The sequence below is a fragment of the Gnatocerus cornutus genome, chromosome 9 (genome assembly GCF_029298725.1).
Source record: "Gnatocerus cornutus isolate USDA-ARS CGAHR chromosome 9, icGnaCorn1.1, whole genome shotgun sequence".
In the NCBI taxonomy this organism is placed as follows: domain Eukaryota; kingdom Metazoa; phylum Arthropoda; class Insecta; order Coleoptera; family Tenebrionidae; genus Gnatocerus; species Gnatocerus cornutus.
In genome coordinates, this window is record NC_142241.1 from 9,333,296 (window position 1) to 9,351,529 (window position 18,234).

At 38.7% G+C, this 18,234-nt stretch overlaps 1 protein-coding gene across 1 annotated transcript; it reads right to left on the reverse strand.

Annotated features, from left to right (window-relative positions):
• Window positions 1-146: 146 nt before the first annotated feature.
• Window positions 147-11,857, reverse strand: Cht10 (Chitinase 10). The gene is made up of 19 exons (XM_088046007.1): window positions 11,761-11,857; window positions 9,212-9,444; window positions 8,105-9,161; window positions 7,627-8,056; window positions 7,285-7,580; window positions 7,071-7,239; window positions 6,759-7,021; window positions 6,487-6,714; window positions 5,459-6,437; window positions 5,061-5,408; window positions 4,875-5,008; window positions 4,391-4,826; window positions 3,852-4,342; window positions 3,003-3,804; window positions 2,466-2,956; window positions 2,233-2,418; window positions 831-2,186; window positions 597-782; window positions 147-547 (listed from the first exon to the last, which is right to left on the reverse strand). Exons 1-19 carry the CDS (start codon window positions 11,779-11,781, stop codon window positions 257-259), a joined length of 8,397 nt encoding a protein of 2,798 aa, XP_087902133.1. The 5' UTR covers window positions 11,782-11,857; the 3' UTR covers window positions 147-256.
• Between the last annotated feature and the right edge of the window lie 6,377 nt (window positions 11,858-18,234).

The window sequence follows — 18,234 nt, forward strand, 5'->3', positions numbered from 1 at the left end:
ACGAAATTTATTATACATAATTATATTGCATTGTTAACACACTGTTATAAAAAATATATATTATAGAAAATAAAACGTTTAAAACTGATTAAACTATTGCATAACAGTGGAGCGTTTTCATATCAACCCTCATCAATAAAACTCTGTTTTTTTTAAACATTGTTTTTATTTTTCTAATCCTTAAAGTACATAGGAATTGTCATAATGAAAATTTCATTAACTTAAGCATCACAAACTTACTGCATCTACCCTAAATCTACGTACAATTGAGCACATCAATATCAGAAGGCGTTCCGCGCAACTCATTATTAAGAGTCTTCAGAAGTGGATGTTTACCACAACCACATCTGTTTCTAAAGTCGTCCAAATCCAACGCCCAAATCATACCACCACCTAATCCCAAGTCTTTAACGAGACGAGATTTCCTTCTTATATCAGCTATGTCATCGTAAGAAACCCATTGACTTGACATGTAAGCATAGGGACCTATACGACCCTGAGGATCTCTTGTGACGGTCCATCCTCTTTTCTTCACTCTTTCGCAGATCTACGACACGTGTCAACTAAATTTGGATGTTACATAAGTTGGAATTTACCTCGTAGAAAGCTAAGAAACCTCCGGCTCTAGTGAATTCTCCTGCTTCTCCGGGTCCATAGGACTTGGCGTTGAGACCACGATCGGCTGCGTCGGCTAAACTGAAGCTTTGGCCGTATAGTGGCATGCCCATGACGAGTTTGGAGGGTGCGGCGCCTTTCTCGATCCAGTAGTTGAGGGAGAAGTTCTAATAATTTAGAATTTTAGATGGTACTAAAATAAGGGTGAAACTTACGGCATTGAAGTAGTCATAGGCGTCCCCTGGATAATAATAAAGCGGCGCGACATGTCCGGTTTGCTTGTCCCAATGTCCGTGGAAATCGTAAGTCATGACAGCAATCCAGTCGAAATACCTCGACAAAGTTGGGACGTCATATCCAGCGTCGATCACAGCTTTGCTTGGGGAGACTGCCGACGACAGTAATAATCCTTTAGGTCTGAAAGCTTCGCTAAGTTCGCGTACTAAGGCAGCGAAGCTTTCTTTATCCGAATCGGGGCCTTTGTTGCAGTCCACTTGCCAACATTTCGGATATTCCCAGTCGAGATCCAGCCCATCGAAGCCCCACTTTTCGATAAATTCCACGACATGCTCTATGAATCTAGCTCTAGCTTGTGGGTCGTTGACTAAGCGGGAGTACTTGTTACCGGCAGAGTCGTTCCAACCACCCAAGGCAATAAGAACTTTGACTCCACGCGATTTGAACTCGATTACTTTCTTGTAAAATTCGTTGTCGATGTCGGCCCAAGAGTCATGGGGTTTCAGAGTTAGAGAGCTGGAGTCTAACACCGCGAATCCGTAGTTGATGTGGGTACAAAGATTCGCGTCTATGTCTTGTGGAAGGTACTTTCCGTCGCCTTGGCGGTACCAAGCCCAATTGGTGAAGTAACAAACGACTTTGTAGTCGCTTTGAACGACATCGGTACCACCACTTGGTGGTTGTGGTGGTGGCGTAACTGGTTGCTCAGGACCCTCAATTTCGTTCGGTTCTTCAGTCGCAGGAGTTGGTGTTGTCGAAGGTGGCATTGTACTACTGGCATCAGGATGACACTCAGTGTTTTCGGGCCAATCACAATGGTCTCTATTCCAATACAACCCATTTGGACAAACTTGAAGTTGCAGCTGTCCTTGGTTGCACAAGTAGTACTGGTTACAATTATGGTCATCAGCTACAAAAAGTCGTCCTTGGCACGGTAGGACTTCTGGAGGTAAAATTGGTTCGTTGGGTTCAAAAGGAGACTGAGTCGTCGGCTTGTGAATAATTGGTTTCTTGGTTGGTTTGCTAGTGGGCTTGCTGGTCGCTTTACCGAGGATACATTTAGGGTCTGGTTTGGCGTAGTCTCTTAGTACCCTATTGATGGTTCTAAGAAGAGGGTACTCTTCACAACCACAGAGATTTCTAAAATCGTCCAAATCAAGCGCCCAGATCATACCACCTCCAAGTCCCATCGCTTTGATATACTCGGATTTGTGCCGAATCATTCCTATGTCGTCGAAAGAAACCCATTGGTCACGTAGATGGGCGTAGGGACCAATTCGTCCTTTCCTGTCTCTGACCACCGACCAACCTTTGTTTATAACGTTGGTACAAATCTGGAAGTTTAAGATAAGCAATGGTACTAAATAAAAATAAACGTACTTCATAGTACGCGAGGAAACCTCTAGCTCTGGTTTCTTCCCCGGCTTCTCCTCCTCCATAGGTGGGTGCGTTGAGCCCACTCTGACTATTATCAGCTAGAGAGAAGGATTGTCCATACATGGGCATACCCATCACCAGTTTTTTCCTGTCAGCTCCTTGCTCAATCCAGTAGTGAATCGTGAAGTTCTAAAATTTCGTTACAATAAATAACCCTCGAATTTTCATTGACTTACTGTATTAAAAGTAGCATCTGCATCCTCAGGATGGGCATACATGGGTGCCACATGCCCAGTTATCTTGTCCCATTGGCCGTGGTAATCATAACACATCACTGCTATCCAATCCAAATATCTCGATAAAGCGGGGACATCGTAACCTGCATCGACCACACGCCGACTTGGTGAGACGGCAGCTGACAACAGCCATCCCTTTGGTTGGAAGGCTTCATGTAGTTCTTTGACGAATTCAGCGAACGCTCCTTTGTCAGAAGCCGGTCCTTTGCTGCAGTCGACTTGCCAACATTTGGGATATTCCCAATCCAAGTCTAATCCATCGAAATTATTTGTTTCAATAAAGTCAACCACGTGGGCGATGAAGCGGCGGCGCGCTGATGGATTGTTGACTAAACGGGAGTACTTGTCACCAGCAGAGTCGTTCCATCCTCCTATAGCAACCAGGACTTTGATTCCCTTGGCTTTAAAAGCGGTGACTTTTTCGTAGAATTCTAGAAAGGAGTGTTAAAAATGTTCGAGGACTCAAATTTTTCTTACTGTTATCAAAATCTGCCCAAGTGTCGTGTGGTTTAATAATAAGCTGATCTCCATTGAGCACGGCGAATCCATAGACAATATGCGTGCACAAATCTGGATCAATATCAGAAGGTAGATATTTGCCGTGGCCTTGTCTGTACCAAGCCCAATTCGTAAAGTAGCAAACTACTTTGTATTCAGAGTTGGTGTTAACCAATGTCCCTTCCGTGGTGGAATGAGCCGGTGAAGGTACCATCGTGGAAGAATGAACTGTTGGTGGCAGATCTACTTCGCTTTCTGCTTCCACCGGTTCTGGTGGTGACGGTTTGTACGTTTCTTCAGGTTCGATGGGTGCAATGGGTTCTTGTTGGCCTGTGCCAGCATCAGCTAGCACGTTTCGGATTGTGGTCAAAAGCGGGTGTCGTCCCTCCCCACACCTGTTTTTGAAGTCATCTAAGTCAAGAGCCCAGATCATACCACCGCCCAAATCCATTTTTCTGATGTACTCTGATTTAATACGTATCATTTCTTGATCATCGAATGAAACCCATTGGTCGCCTTTATAAGCATAAGGACCCATGCGTCTCTTGGGGTCTTTTACCACAGTCCATCCTTGAGTTTTGATGTTGTGGCAGATTTCGTAGTAAGCTAAGAATCCAGCGGCTCTAGTGTAGTCTCCAGCTTGTCCGGGACCTGGAGCTTTAGCGTTGAGGCCGTTGTTTGATTCTTTTTCCAGACGGAACGCTTGGCCGTATAAGGGCATACCCATGACGATCTTTCTTCTTGGTACACCTTCAGAAATCCAGTAGTTGATGGAGAAGTTCTGAAACGTTTCTTGTAAAATTCAGTGAAGTTATAAAATCAACTTACGGTATTATAGAACGACACTGCGTCATCAGGATGATAGTACAACGGAGCCACGTGTCCAGTTTGTTTGTCCCATTGACCATGGAAGTCGTACGTCATAACAGCAACCCAGTCCAAGTATTCCGCAAGAACTGGTACCACATAACCCGCATCGATCACAGTTTTGCTTGGTGAGACAGCAGCTGAAAGGAGGTAGCCTTTCGGTTTAAAAGCTTGTTTGATTTCGGTGACCCACGCAGCAAAGGCTTGTTTGTCGGAATCAGGGCCCTTCTTACAGTCGACTTGCCAACATTTCGGGTACTCCCAATCGAGGTCTAAACCATCGAAGTTCCATTTTTCTATGAATTCCAGGACGTGTTTAATGAACCTTGCTCTGGCTGCGGGATTGTTGACAAGTCTGGAGTACTTATCTCCTTGGGAATCGTTCCAGCCACCCAACGCAAGGGAGACTTTAATGCCTTTTGATTTGAAGGCAGTGACTCGCTTGTAAAACTCTGTAACAGTAAAGTTAGACCCGTGATAAGAGGGTTTTGTGGTATTACGGTTATCAAAATCGGCCCAAGAATCATGAGCTTTGACGATCAAGTTTTCAAAGTCCAACACTGCAAATCCGTACACTATATGAGTACAAAGGTCTGGGTGAATGTCTTCGGGGAGATATTTTCCAAGTCCTTTTCGGTACCACGCCCAGTTCGTGAAATAACAGACGACTTTAAAGTACCCAGATTGAGGTTTCAAGGCTTCTGGAAGAGGCGGCTGCTCGGAAGTTGGTGGGATAGGTGGATGCCACTCCGTGGGTTGCCATTCCGGATAACCTGTACTGCTAGGAGGGCTCCAATCGGTGGTTGGAGGTTTCCACTCGCTTGTGGGAGCATGGGTGGTTGGTGGAGGTGGTTTAACAGTTACAATGTCGTCTTCGTCAACATTGCTAGTCCCGGTGCATTTCGCATTTTCCGGCCAGTCACAAATAGATCTTTCCTATAAACAAACATGGAAGTGTTTGTAAGACTATGTTGGTTTTCTTACGTTATTCCAGTGCAAACCAGCAGCACACGCATAACTTTCAAATTTGCCTAAATTGCACTGCAAGTACTTATTGCAGTTGCCAGGGTACGATGCAAATCTGTTACCGCTACAGTCGGAGTAAGGCTGGGGTTGACCTAACAGTGATTTAGATTTGGTTTAAGAGACTTGAAGCGTACTAATACGTACCTATATCGTTAAATTTGTGTAGCTTGTACTTTTGAGCTAATTCTTTACGCCCTGCACAACTAACTTTATATTTCCAGTCGCAGATACCACTAGCCGTGTTGTAGTGAAGTCCAGGTGCGCAACTCTGCTCCACTAAATGTCCGTTGACACAAACGTAGAAGGATGAACAAGATGAGTGTGGATAGTACTCGCCACTGGTGCACTTTTCTTCGATTATTTGCGACGCTGTAGTACCAGAAGTGCTAGTAGTTACTCGCTCCGTGGTTGTTTTGGTCTGCCAGTGAGTCACAGCCGTTGGTGGTTTTTGGGTTGATTGTTGCCACCACGGTGTTGTGGGTTTGTGGATAGCTAAAAACTCAAGTTGGGGATCAATGTGACGAACCAAACTATTTATTTACGTTTATCTTCATCACATTTTGCTTCTTTTGGCCAGTCGCATATCTTCCTCTCTCTATTCCAATGAAGACCACCAGCACAATACTGCTTGCGCAACTCTCCAAGAACGCATCTGTAAAACGCGTTGCAATTGTTAGGATCCGGAATGTACTGTCCTGGTTCGCATGGCTGTGTCGGTTTTTCCACTTCGGGCATAACAACAGCAGGTGGTGGAATCGTCGTTCCTTGAGTAGGCCACCATGTCGATGTCGTTGGTTTAGTAGTAGTTGTCGATGGTCTTTTGGTAGTGGTACGTCTAGTTGTTGTAGTTCTTCTAGTCGTGGTGGTTCTGCGTGTTGTACTAGTCCACCACGCTGTCGTCGATTGAGTTGACCACCAAGGACTAGTAGTCGTGGATTGTGTACTCGAAGGTTCCCAGTCTGGATGCATATGTTCAGTACTTGCAGCTCCGGTGTCTACTCCTGTTGTGGTTTGCGGAGGCGCGGGTGTTACAGGTGCCGGTGGTTTCGTACAATCTTCTCTAGATGGTGTGTCAGGTATCAAACCAAGACCGCGATTCAAGCTGCGGAGGAGAGGGTAAGAACCACCGCAACATCTATTGGAGAAGTCGTCCAGATCGATAGTCCACGCGACAGCTCCTCCAAAACCTTTATTTTTGATATATTCGGCTTTCTCGCGGACTGAAGTCACATCTTCGAAACCGACCCATTGGTCACCACGGTAGGCAAAAGGTCCAGTAGCACCGGCAGTGTCGCGGTTGACTATCCAGCGTTGGCTTCTGATTCTGTTGCAAATTTCGTAGTAAGCCAACATTCCAGGTTGTTTGGTGTACTCGCCGGCTTCACCAGGACCTGCACTTTTAGCTCCCTGATCGTGCGTTGTTGTTTTGGATAATGTGAAGCTTTGGCCATAGAAAGGAATTCCTACAAGGAGTTTTTCTCTTGGCACTCCACGTGCCGCTATGTACTCCATGGTGAAGTTCTAAAAGAAATGGTTAAAATAATTACGTCACTAACTTTGGAGTAGTTACAGTATTGTATTGCGAGTACTTGTCGCCTTGGCGGTGGTACAGAGGACTAACATGACCAGTTTGCCACTCCCAAGCGCCATGGTAGTCATAGGTCATAACCGAAAGGAAGTCTAAAGCTGCTCCGAGTGACTGAAGGTCGTACGCTACATCTAAAACTTCTTTGTACCCAGAAATCGCCGCTGCTAGAAGAAGCGGCGGATTTTGTTTATCGAATTCCCGTCGCAGTTCCTAAAACTGAATTTAGATTTTTATCGGGACGAAGATATTCCCACCTGGATGAGCTTCGAGAAATTGGGTTTATCCGAAGATGCTCCTTTCAAACAGTTGCTTTGCCAACACACTGGATAATTCCAGTCGAAATGTAATCCTCTGAAGTTGTGTCTGCGTAAGAAACTGACGACCCCAACAACAAATCGACGTCTTGCGGAACCGTCGCTGACCAGTCTTGAGTATTTGTCTCCGGCGGAATCAGTCCAACCGCCTAGCGATAGCATGACTTTGGTGTCTTGGAATGAGGTGACTCTTTCGTAAAGATCTAAAAATAAACGTGGAAAGGTGTTGATTTGGTTGGTAATTAAACTCACTGTTGTCTAAGTCAGCCCAAGGATCAAACTCTTTCAGTATGAGTTTATCGGGGTCCAAACTGGCAAAAGCGTAGACCACGTGGGTGCAAAGTCTCTGGTCGATGTGTTCTGGTACAAACTTCCCTTCCGCTTTTCTGTAGAAAGCCCAGTTGGTCATGTAGCAGACAACCTAAAAGATTGTGTCAATCCAAGTTAGAGCAACTCCAAGCGTTACCTTAGGCTTGTCGTCTTTTAGTTCAGCAGTTATTGAATTATCACCGAATCTGAACACGTTGGGTAAATGAACAACTTCTCCAGGTCTGCATTTTTGCCCCAAATTGAATTCGCATTTTCCGGAGGCAGGATCAAACATCATTTTATCCGCACAGGATAAGTGGTAACTTAAACCTGAGCGACACACGTAATAAGCGGCACAGTTTCTAGGGTCACTGAAAAGACCATCTGAGTGGCAAGTACCATAAGGTTTCGTTGGTGGATCCTTATTTTCTTGCATTGGTAACAGTTCATTACCTAGAGAATCAAAACGTTTAAACAGAAAGTCGATGGTTTCTCTCACCTTTAAGATGCCGATTGATTGTGGTCAAAAGAGGCCACTTCATGCCGCAGACACCTTTGAAGTCATCGAGGTCCGTGGTCCACACAAAAACACCTCCAAGATTCATGTCTTGTACATAATTGATTTTACGTTCGATGCTTTCCGCGTCGTCGTAACCAACCCATTGGTCACCATAGACCATGAAGGGCGATCCTGCTTCATCGGTGCTTTTATGCCACCCTTCATTCAACAACATGTCGCAGATTTCGAAGTAGGATAAAAAGCCGGGATTTTGGGTGTAGAACCCTTCACGCCCCGGACCTTTGATGGGAGCTCCTTCTTGAGTTTCATTGAGGTATTGAAGGGTGAAGGAGCGGCCAAAGAAAGGAATTCCAATTAAAATTTTCGATTTAGGCAGACCTTTCTTGAGCCAGAATTTGACCGCGTAGTCCTAAATGAACACTTTTAGATTGGACTTATAAAGTTTGACTAAACTTACGACACTTAGAAAGAGATCTAAACCGTTGTCATGTGGGCGCGAATATAAGTTAGAATGGTGATCAGCTACCGGTTCTCTTTCTCTGTGAAAATCAAAAGCTTGTAAGTTGACGAAGTCGACTAAATTCGTCAGTTTCTTGGGGATAAAACCGTCTTCTATTCTAAACCGCGATGCTGGGACAGCTATTGAAAGTAGCCATCCGCGTGGTTTGAAAATCTCCGAAAGTTCCTCCAAGAACAAGTTGAGGTATTCTTTATCAGTCAAGCGTCCTCCGAACTCTTCAGCTCCTGGATACTCCCAGTGAATATCAATTCCATCGAAACCATACTCTTTAATTAGTGTTATCGCTGATCTAATAAATTCTCTTCTCCTGTTGGCACTGGAGACCATGCTGCTAAACCGGTTAGAACCTTCGTGTCGCCGTTCCCCCACTGCTATTAACACTTTTAGCTTAGGATTTATGCGTTTAAGACCTGTGACTGAGGTGTAACCTCCTTGGACAATATCAAACTCATCGTCATTAGAAATCATGTTGAAGTTATGAGGGTCGATGGAAGCAAACGCGTAGATGACATGAGTGCAAGCAAAAGGATCTAAATCTTCCGGGCTGAAAGCCAGTGGTTCTTTTCTATAAGACGCAGCAGCTTGGACATAACAAACAATCTTCTCTTGTTCCTCACGAGGATCCACGACGGTTTCGATGATCTCGGAGTGTCGATTCCCTTTGAAAAATGGATTATTGGAGTAAAGACTGCGACCTCTGGCAAAGCTCGGATACTTTATCAACTCCTGAGAGTCGTTATCAACCCGAAACGGAGTAGCATAAGGAGACGACACATACTGATCCCTTATCAAGTCCCGAAAGTACTGGAAAGGGGTGTACAAAGTCTGTCGTGGCGGATAATAATAAAGATCCACATTCTTAAAACTCCCATCGAAATTATAAAGATCGTAGTTATTCAAATCCAAAAGATCCACATTGTCCTCCAAAGGCTCATCAGGAGCTGGCCTCTTCTCCACGGCATCTCTCAAAGGAATCCGCCGCGAGTCTGCAATTCTACAGAAGTTTAAAGAGTTAGTCAGCAAATTTGGGGGTCAGTAACTCACAGGTCGGGAACTCTTTCCACTGCTGTTCTCAGGGGCAAAGATCGACTCCCGTATTGTTGGCTATTAATATAAGCGGCACTCCTGTCTGAGATTTCCGACCATGTTGGCATTCTTTCAACGTCATCTCGTCGAAAAGTTGGTGCGGTCAATGAAGGTATGTGAGCTCGCTTTGTTCTTGTCGTTTTTGCTACCCTTTCTTCAGTTGGTGTTAAGCATAGCAAAAGTGCACATAGCTGCAAAATTAGCGATGCAAGTCAAATGGATTTTTTCGCAAGGTTGGAATCACCAAGAATGCGCTAACGATTTATTATTAAGTACCTAATAAATCGAGATTACAATATGAGATAATTTTTTGTTTTATGGTACCATAAAACCGACGCAATTTATAGAAATGTCTTTTTGCATATTTTCAGAAAATTGTTAGATTATCTAAAATATAAATTGCCTTTATGAGCGCTATATTTTACAAAAAACGCACTTAACATAGCTTAAATGATTAATATCAACATAAAAATTTACTCAAAATTTATTGGATTTTCAAGAAGACGAATGTGTTAAAAATCAAGAAAAACTGCACGTGAGATCATCAAATTTTAATTAAAATTAACTGAGGTTGTTATATTAAGATTAAATGTTAAATTTTGTTGTTTATATTTATTTTTCGATGGCCATTTTATTATAAAAAGAATTTTCAATATCATAGGCAGAAATGAAGACGAATAAGAAACTGTTTTGAGGTGCAATAAGTAATTTTCTTTTCTTTTACCTTCTTGAACACTTCACAAATTAAATTAATCTGATAAAGAATTTAGTTTTTATTTTTGACTTAAAGAATGGTCAGTGCATGGTCGTAGATAAAGTATAGTATTACACTCGCATGTTATACTCCTTATTCACATCAACCTTGTAAATAATGGGGCACACAACGTGCTCGAATAATAATTTAATAATATACCTATTCTTATTTATTTTTTTATATCTTTTGTTAAGGTAATTTATTTTTTATTCTTTGATTCAATTAATATGATCCTTTATCTACTATAAGATTTTAATTGAATTCTTTTACACAATCGATACCGCTAATGTTAATCAATAATCCAAAACAAATACCTGATGAATAAAACTGGTAATTATTGAGGTAATTATTATGTATTATTAATTATTTACTGGTTCACAGGTTCTGAATATGTTAAATATTTATTTAAACAATACCCATCAAGCTCTTCTTTCTCCATGTCTCATTTCCATCAAGCTAAAATGTCTACTTCTATTATTTTAAGCTAAAACTGATGATGATGAGTACTGCTGAAGTTTTCTTATAAACCATTACAAAATTATAGACAAATTTTTAGAATACGTATTTTATTTTTTGAGGAATCATCAATTTAAAAATAAAAAATGATTGAAATGGGATTAACACCCAAAAAAGAATTCTTTCATTGGCTCGCATTATCTTTATCAAAGGAGTTTTTACAACAAAAAACGCATCCGAGCAACCAACTCTATCGTAACTCTTCATTCCTTGGCTGCTGTTGATTCAATACAGTGCAAAGCTAATTAAGTTAAGCGCAAAAAAGAATCAATTCATTGGATGATAGCAAATAAAACACAAAACAAAGAAAATGGAGCACCGCATTTGCTGGGTGATGGAAAAGGCAAAAATGGGATCAATTACGAAATTCCACACCAAAAACTCTGTAGTTTAAACAAACAAAAGTTATGAAAATTGGTGTTCTTTGGTTAGCACTTCTTAAATTTACGTTGCTGAGGAGTGAGGCTAAACAATTATAAGCAATCATTTCTTACAACAATAACGCGTTGAAGACCTCGAAGCACTTTGCAACTTTGTATCTTTATTGCTATTTGATTACCTATTATTCAGTTAAATCCTCTACAGTTATAATTAGTTTTATTGTTCTAAGCAATTGCCCATTTACCTGTAGTTACCCCCAACAAAAATTCTTAATTTGCAGGACAACGCTCTAATCTCCAACAACTGGTTGCCTAATGTCTAATAAAAATTTTAATGAACCATTAAAAATAAGATAAAGCCTGCTTTGGCCCAACAATCAGTTGTTTGCATTATCATAAATTAGCGCCAAAACCGGTATGGAAATGTTATTTATTTATCTCAAGAGTTTTTACAACAATGACACTAACTAGAGCTTTCGAAAGTTTACAGGGCTTTAAACCGAATGAATCATCAAAAAAAGAGTACAAGGCACCCGATGATCTGCAATTTTGTGGTTGGCGTGGTCTCTGGAATGAAAATCAAGTCAAATTGACTCACCACCCACAGAGTCGTTTCCTGGGTACATTTACCATAAATTTAAACAGTTATGTGCAAATTTTGTAAACAGTGGGTGCTAAATTTGAAAATTCAAAATCAACACAGCCGTCAATCCAATTATGTCCAAATGACAAAAGTCAACATTTTTATCGCGATGAACCCGTGCTGAACTCGTAAAAATAAGTATGCAAATTGATTTTTTACGCGGATTATATCTTAAGTCGAATACATTATTCAAATGAAGAAGTTATGTACTTACTGTTATGTGCAGCAGTTCCATGTTAATTAGTAGTAAAACTTAAATTTACACATTCATAGGTGAGTTTGTTGTGGATGCACAACCGCAGTCTTATGTCCTCCCCTGAAGAAAAAATACACTGTTAACATTGACACAATGAAGATGTACGTGCGTGCCACTGACCAATATTTATAAAAAAGTCCAGTCACAATGTAAATTAAAATTCTTTACAATCACCAGACTCTCAAATATTACAGATAACACGCCTATTTGTCTGGTGTTGCAATTCTTTTTTCCTTTGATTCAGTGCGGTGAGTAATGGGGTAAGCTGGGGTTGAACCCACGCAGGATTTACTTTGAATAAATTTCCAAGAAGAATTTGTAAATGAACCTCTATTTAGCTACATTTGGTGACATAATACGTACACATACAAGTTCATTGCCTTGGTAAGTGAACAATAAGAGTTTTCAAAATTCGTCCTTTCCTGTTCTGCTGGTTATCCTTCAGGGTTACCCGACAAGAAATGCGACTTTAGTCGTGCAAAAACCGCTCAGACGTGGTTGTCTTTTTAATTAATTTTTAAAATGTTAATTTCTCCAATAGATCAACGACTCCATTTAATCACCACATAAATCAAATTTAAGAAAAAAAACAAAAAATCAATTTTGTTAGATATGGAAGTTTTGTAAAATCTTACTCTTTGGTCGGTTCCAATTTGGACAAAATCTCCTTTCGCAAACTTCCACAACACGCACCACAACGGACTCTCGCTCTCGGTGGTGTTCAGGGCACATCAACAAGTTTATTGTCCGCCAATCAAACACACAAATGCGTTTAGACTCCAAAAGACTGATTCTTATAGGTGTAGAGGTGGAGGTAGAGCAGGACTGGTGTCCGAGCCCGAAAATCATCTTTGCCAATTAACAATCCGGTCCTGAAAAAGAACCCATACGGGCTAAATGGTGGCAGCGACCAGTGCAACCGTTCAATGCATATCACTTCTTGCAATTTGATACAAATGCCAATGAATCACCTTGAACTTGATCGGCGCAAACGCCTTCCTCTTAATTGTGCCAATTAAGTACTAAATTGAGTGAGGGGTGGTAACAGGTAATTATCAAGTGTTTGGCACTTCCTCGGGCGGTTTTATGCGAGATTACGGTGAAGCTGAGTTGTGATATTAATAAAGTGACCACGAACTTGACCTTTCTTTTTAGCACTTGAGAAACGTGTGTTTATAGGATGGTTAGCTTTTGCTGGTCAACGGCATTATTTATAAATGCTTCCATCGAAAGAAATTTTATACTTTGTAAAACTGTTAAACAACAACGACTGATATTACCTGCTTGCTGTGTCAATGCCACTAACCACAACAGGACAATCTTCAAAACAACAATAATCAGAAGAGTAAAAAAATATGAAAAAATAAGAGTGACGATGGTCATCTCATTTTTAGTAGCGCCAAACCTTCTTCTTCATTTTTTTAGTTTAAGTCAATGGTTTAAGGCAAAATTTTGGAACTTAAAACTAAATTCAGTGAATCTCATTTCGATTAATCGGAGCTAGGAAACATCCGCTTGAAATACCCATTAGGAAACAGCGGTCAACAAATTAGTCAATGTTGACTCTATGGATTTGACAAATTTTTGTTTCTGTTTCTTAGAGAAATAAGCAAATTACGCTACTCAAAATTGGAATGAAGACTTGTCGTGGTTGAGCAAGATCTCTAACCATGAAAAAATAGAATTCGATTGATTGCCATTCTGTGTGCATTGCTGCTGAAATTAATTACTCAATTTGTATGCAGTCTTAATTCAGAATGTTTTTGCGAGAATTAAAATTGTACTTCTACTGGAAGAACATTATTTAATGGGAAATAAAAATTTGTAGTAAACACTTAGCTTTCGTCAAAACAATTCAGAGATTTTGTTACCTTCCGAGAATTAGATGTGACGACCTAGAAAACTGATAACATGATAAGAGAGATAACGTATTACCTAATATGTATTTTACGTTTGCTTACTAAAAGCTTTTGTCCTTAGGTACTACCAGTATTATTAGTTTATTAGTCTCGGCTTTGATAGATGGACCATTGAAGACGACATTCTTGTAAACAAATTCGCGAAATCCCAACACAAGCTTCCAATAACTGACGTCAGAACAGATAATTAATTATCAGCATCTCCTAAATGATCCTCTTTTAGCACCAACCAAATTGCCATCTTCCTGTCTACACTTCAAATTATTTATTGTGACGAAGCAACGATCCATTTAATTCGCAATCCGCAGATTTTTTAAGAAAGACATGCAAAAAATTTATTAAGCGAATTAAATTTTTTATTACTTGTTGAAGCATCCAAGTGAGCAATTTAGAATAACTCTTTAATGGTAGTGAACATCAATTTTTATAGCTTTAAAATTTACGTTAATGGTTTTATTATTTAAGAGTTCCTTTTTATTATGTTTGTTTTAAAAATGAAGTTATCTTATTTCCTGATTTAGCGAGCAGAGGAACCGGCAGATAACTGAGAAACAATTAATAGACGACAAATATTTGACGTCAAACCCATATCCTAGAATATTATCAAACTTAAAGATACTTTAGACAACAGTTTAACAAATTCTTATTGATATTCATTCCGTCTGTGAATGAAAAATGTACAAGGTGACATGATAAATAAATTGATATTTGAGTTTGCATTGTTGTCGTTTTGGATATTTCATGAGCATGAAACTTTGATCGGTCTTCGTTCTTGTTATTTATTATTCACTGAAGTGGTCATTTAATATGGAAGCTGACCCTTCAAGCTTTAAACTGAATGGTGCGAAAATCGATGCGATTAATAATCTTATTAATATATTATTGTGAAGGACGCCAGTTCAGTTGTAAATTCCATTGTTTGCATGAATTATTTTTTCTTTTGCAGGTAATTTTATAGGCTTGAACAGGTCCCACACATATGCATATTTAATATTTCTGGAGACTGGCGCTTGACATTGTAGAGCTATTATGTCTCATTATGCTGAAATCAATATTCCTCCGGTTTTTATTTATCATTTATGGACTTATTTTATATTTATATTAGTCTTATTTAAAAAATACTTTCTAACGCAATGATGATTAGTCTGAGATTTTTCATTCGAAGATCCGAGATTCATTTTTAAGTTTTTCAGACAATAAGGATTTTTAAGTTTGGACTTAAAAATAATCTAAAAATAGACGTAATATTAATAATATAAATGTAAATAATTTAGAAATAAGATAAATTAGGTACATGCAGAGGTGGAATATTCATTAATTCAATAAAAATCAATAAAAAATTAGAGGGGGTCTATTATTTATTTTGGCGCCTCCGACTCTCCCAAAATGATGTGTACATAAAGGATGACTTGCCGATGAAATCACCTGTTTATTTAGTTTATCTATTTGTTTACCTAATGGTTATCAATTTTAAGAAAATTTCTCAGAATTTTGTTGAAAAATCTAATGATCACGTTGAAACCACTGAACATTATAATTTTTTCAGATAAACTATCAAGCAACACGTTTTTTTCGTGTTGCTCTTATTATAATACTTCAACTAATTTTTCCATTATACTCAGATTAAATTGAACTAGGTAATGACTGAGTCCTGAATTAGTTATTATAGTCACGATTTTTGTAGTGTTTTCAAAACCATCGAAGCCTCAATTTATGATAATTTACAGCTAAATTGTGTTGTGGCAACGTGATTTCATATTAGCTATAATTCATCGCAATACTCCGAAGCCATTAATCCATACAGAAGATCCCCATTAAATTCCAATTACTTAGCGATAAACAGCAACACCTTGAGACAGTCCGATACTGTGTTATTTTCTTTAGGTACCCACTCAATCAAATTTAAAAAGAAGTCACGTAACTTGTATTTCTCTATTTTTCCGTTAAGTGAGTAACATCCTGAAAATGTCAGCATTTCACGTTTCAGGCGGAATTACCATCGCGTGCAACCGGCAATGACAACTGTTGAATTTCGTGCACAGTTAATTGGAGGGTATTTGAGAAATCCATTTCCTGAGAAAATTCGCGGTGGTACACAACATTAAAATTCAGCGTGGATTTCCAAAAATGGATTATAATAGAGGGATATCTAATTGGATTTTTAATGGCGATCCGTTGTCAACCTAATGCATCCATACGTAGCTATAAATTCTTATTCTCTTGATGCTAATTTGTGGCTTTTGTATAATTCCGTGGGGGTCAAAGTCTTCAGCGACCTTCGTTAATGAGTGTTTGATTGTCTACAACAAATCTTATGCATGATAATGTCACCATGACGCACCCAGCGACAAAATATGTTCGAATTTTTTAGATAGGTGAACACATGTCTAAAGCTACCAACCTCCTATTAATCAAAGCAGAAACGAGTTTTATACCATGCTTGATAGTATTTACCATTACAGTTAGATTCAATAACCTGTTGAAGAATTTGTTGCAAAAATATTTTGAGTAGAGGTCGACAATTTTCGAATTATTTAAATGGCTTTAAGGAAAAAGCTGGATCAAAAATTTATGTTCGCATGTCAGTATGCAAATTTTTAAGTGTTCACAATTAAGATTTTTTCGGCACTATGACATAATTTAAATTAGCCTTCAAAAAGTCGACATCTTAAAGACATAATAAGAAGCTTAATTCGCAACTCAAAGAAAAACGAAAGGAGAACGAGGTGTTTTGCCAAAGCTGTCCACTCAAAGCTTCTTTTTGATACATTAATTGATATCTATTGAGTAACAGTTTATAACTGTCAAACGTTAAGAACTTGATCAATAATAGAGCCATTTTATCTACCTACCGACAGATATCGATTTCAGCGCTTCTAATACGTCTCGATTACATGATATGTACTAATTAATGAATAAAATAATCCTTCGGAATTTTTAAATTGCTTGTTTCCATTTTATACTTTTTATTATTTCGTTTCGTTGTATTCTTCATTTGCTTTATTTTTACTTGTCGAATTTCTACGTTCCCCAGAGTTTTATTATTCTCCACAGAATTTTTAGTTTTGATTCTCTAACTGTTTCATTTGTATTTTTAATTCTTTTTTTGAATCTATTTAATTTAATTTATTTCTCAAATTGTTTAATTCACATTCCATTTCTTTTTGTTGTTTTTTTTTTAATATATATAATTTTTTCTAATTTTTAAATCTAAATATCTCGGAAACTATTACAGACATTGAGATGCGGTTTGCGCCATCGTTTTTCTCCCTATTTTTTACATAAAAAATAGTTCTTTGATTTTCCAAAAGTCTAAAGTTGCAGTTTTTCGCAAAAATTCATGACTAAAACTATGCCAAACTTCTGATATCGATATGCCGCTTATTTTTTGGAGTAAACTTGAGTTATTATAGATCAGTGTACGCAGAATTTTCTGCAGATTCCAAATCGGGGATTAAAATACAGATCCAACAACAAATAACTGAGTTATGGCGGATCAAAGTTTCGGATAGTTAATTTTCATTTTTCCTAACTTTTCCTAATTTTTAAAACTAAATATCTCGAAAACTATTACAGATATTAAGATGCGGTTTGCGCCATCGTTTTCCTTGGCTCATTTTACGTTAGAAAAAGTTCTTAAAAGCCCAAAATTCAATAGTCGATTTTTCGCGAAAAAAAAATCCGACTCAAACGATGAAAAATTTTCAATTTTTTTATTTTTGGCAATAACTCGTAAACTAGTTGTCCGATTGATCTCAAATTTGGCCAGTAGATAGATTTTGAGTTCCTCTTTCGACTGATGTTAACATAAAGGTGGGAAACGTTGCTTGCACCTTGAAAGCAGTGATTGAAAATCACCCCAAAATTAGTTCTTGAAAACAATTTTTGGCCAATGCCTCGTTTATTTATTAAGCAAACTCATCAAATTTCAACTCATTTTACGCAGAATGTCACGTTGAATCCAAAGCCGCAAGAATTTTTAATTTTCGTCAACAAATAACTGAGTTATGGCCGTTTGAATTTTTGGGTTGTCGCCAGAGGGCCAAATTTTTGAAGGTTTAAAACAATTCGTGCTCGACATTTTGGAAACTATTACAGATATTGAGATGCGGTTTGCGCCATCGTTTTTCTCGCGATTTTTTACATAAAAAATAGTTCTTAGGTTTTCTAAAAGTAGAAAGTTGCAGTTTTTCGCGAAAATTCATGACTAAAACTATGCCAAACTTTTGATATTTCTCGCTTATTTTTTGGAGTAAACTTGAATTATTTAGATCAGTGTACGCAGAATTTTTTGCCGATTCCGAATCTGGAATTGAAATTCAGATTCAACAACAAATAACTGAGTTATGGCCGATCAAAGTTTCGGAAGTTTCGGATAGTTGATTTTCATTTTTCTTAATTTTTCCTAATTTACATATATTGAGATGCGGTTTGCGCCATTGTTTTCTTCGGCTCATTTTACGTTAGAAAAAGTTCTCAAAAGCACAAAATTCAATAGTCGATTTTTCGCGAA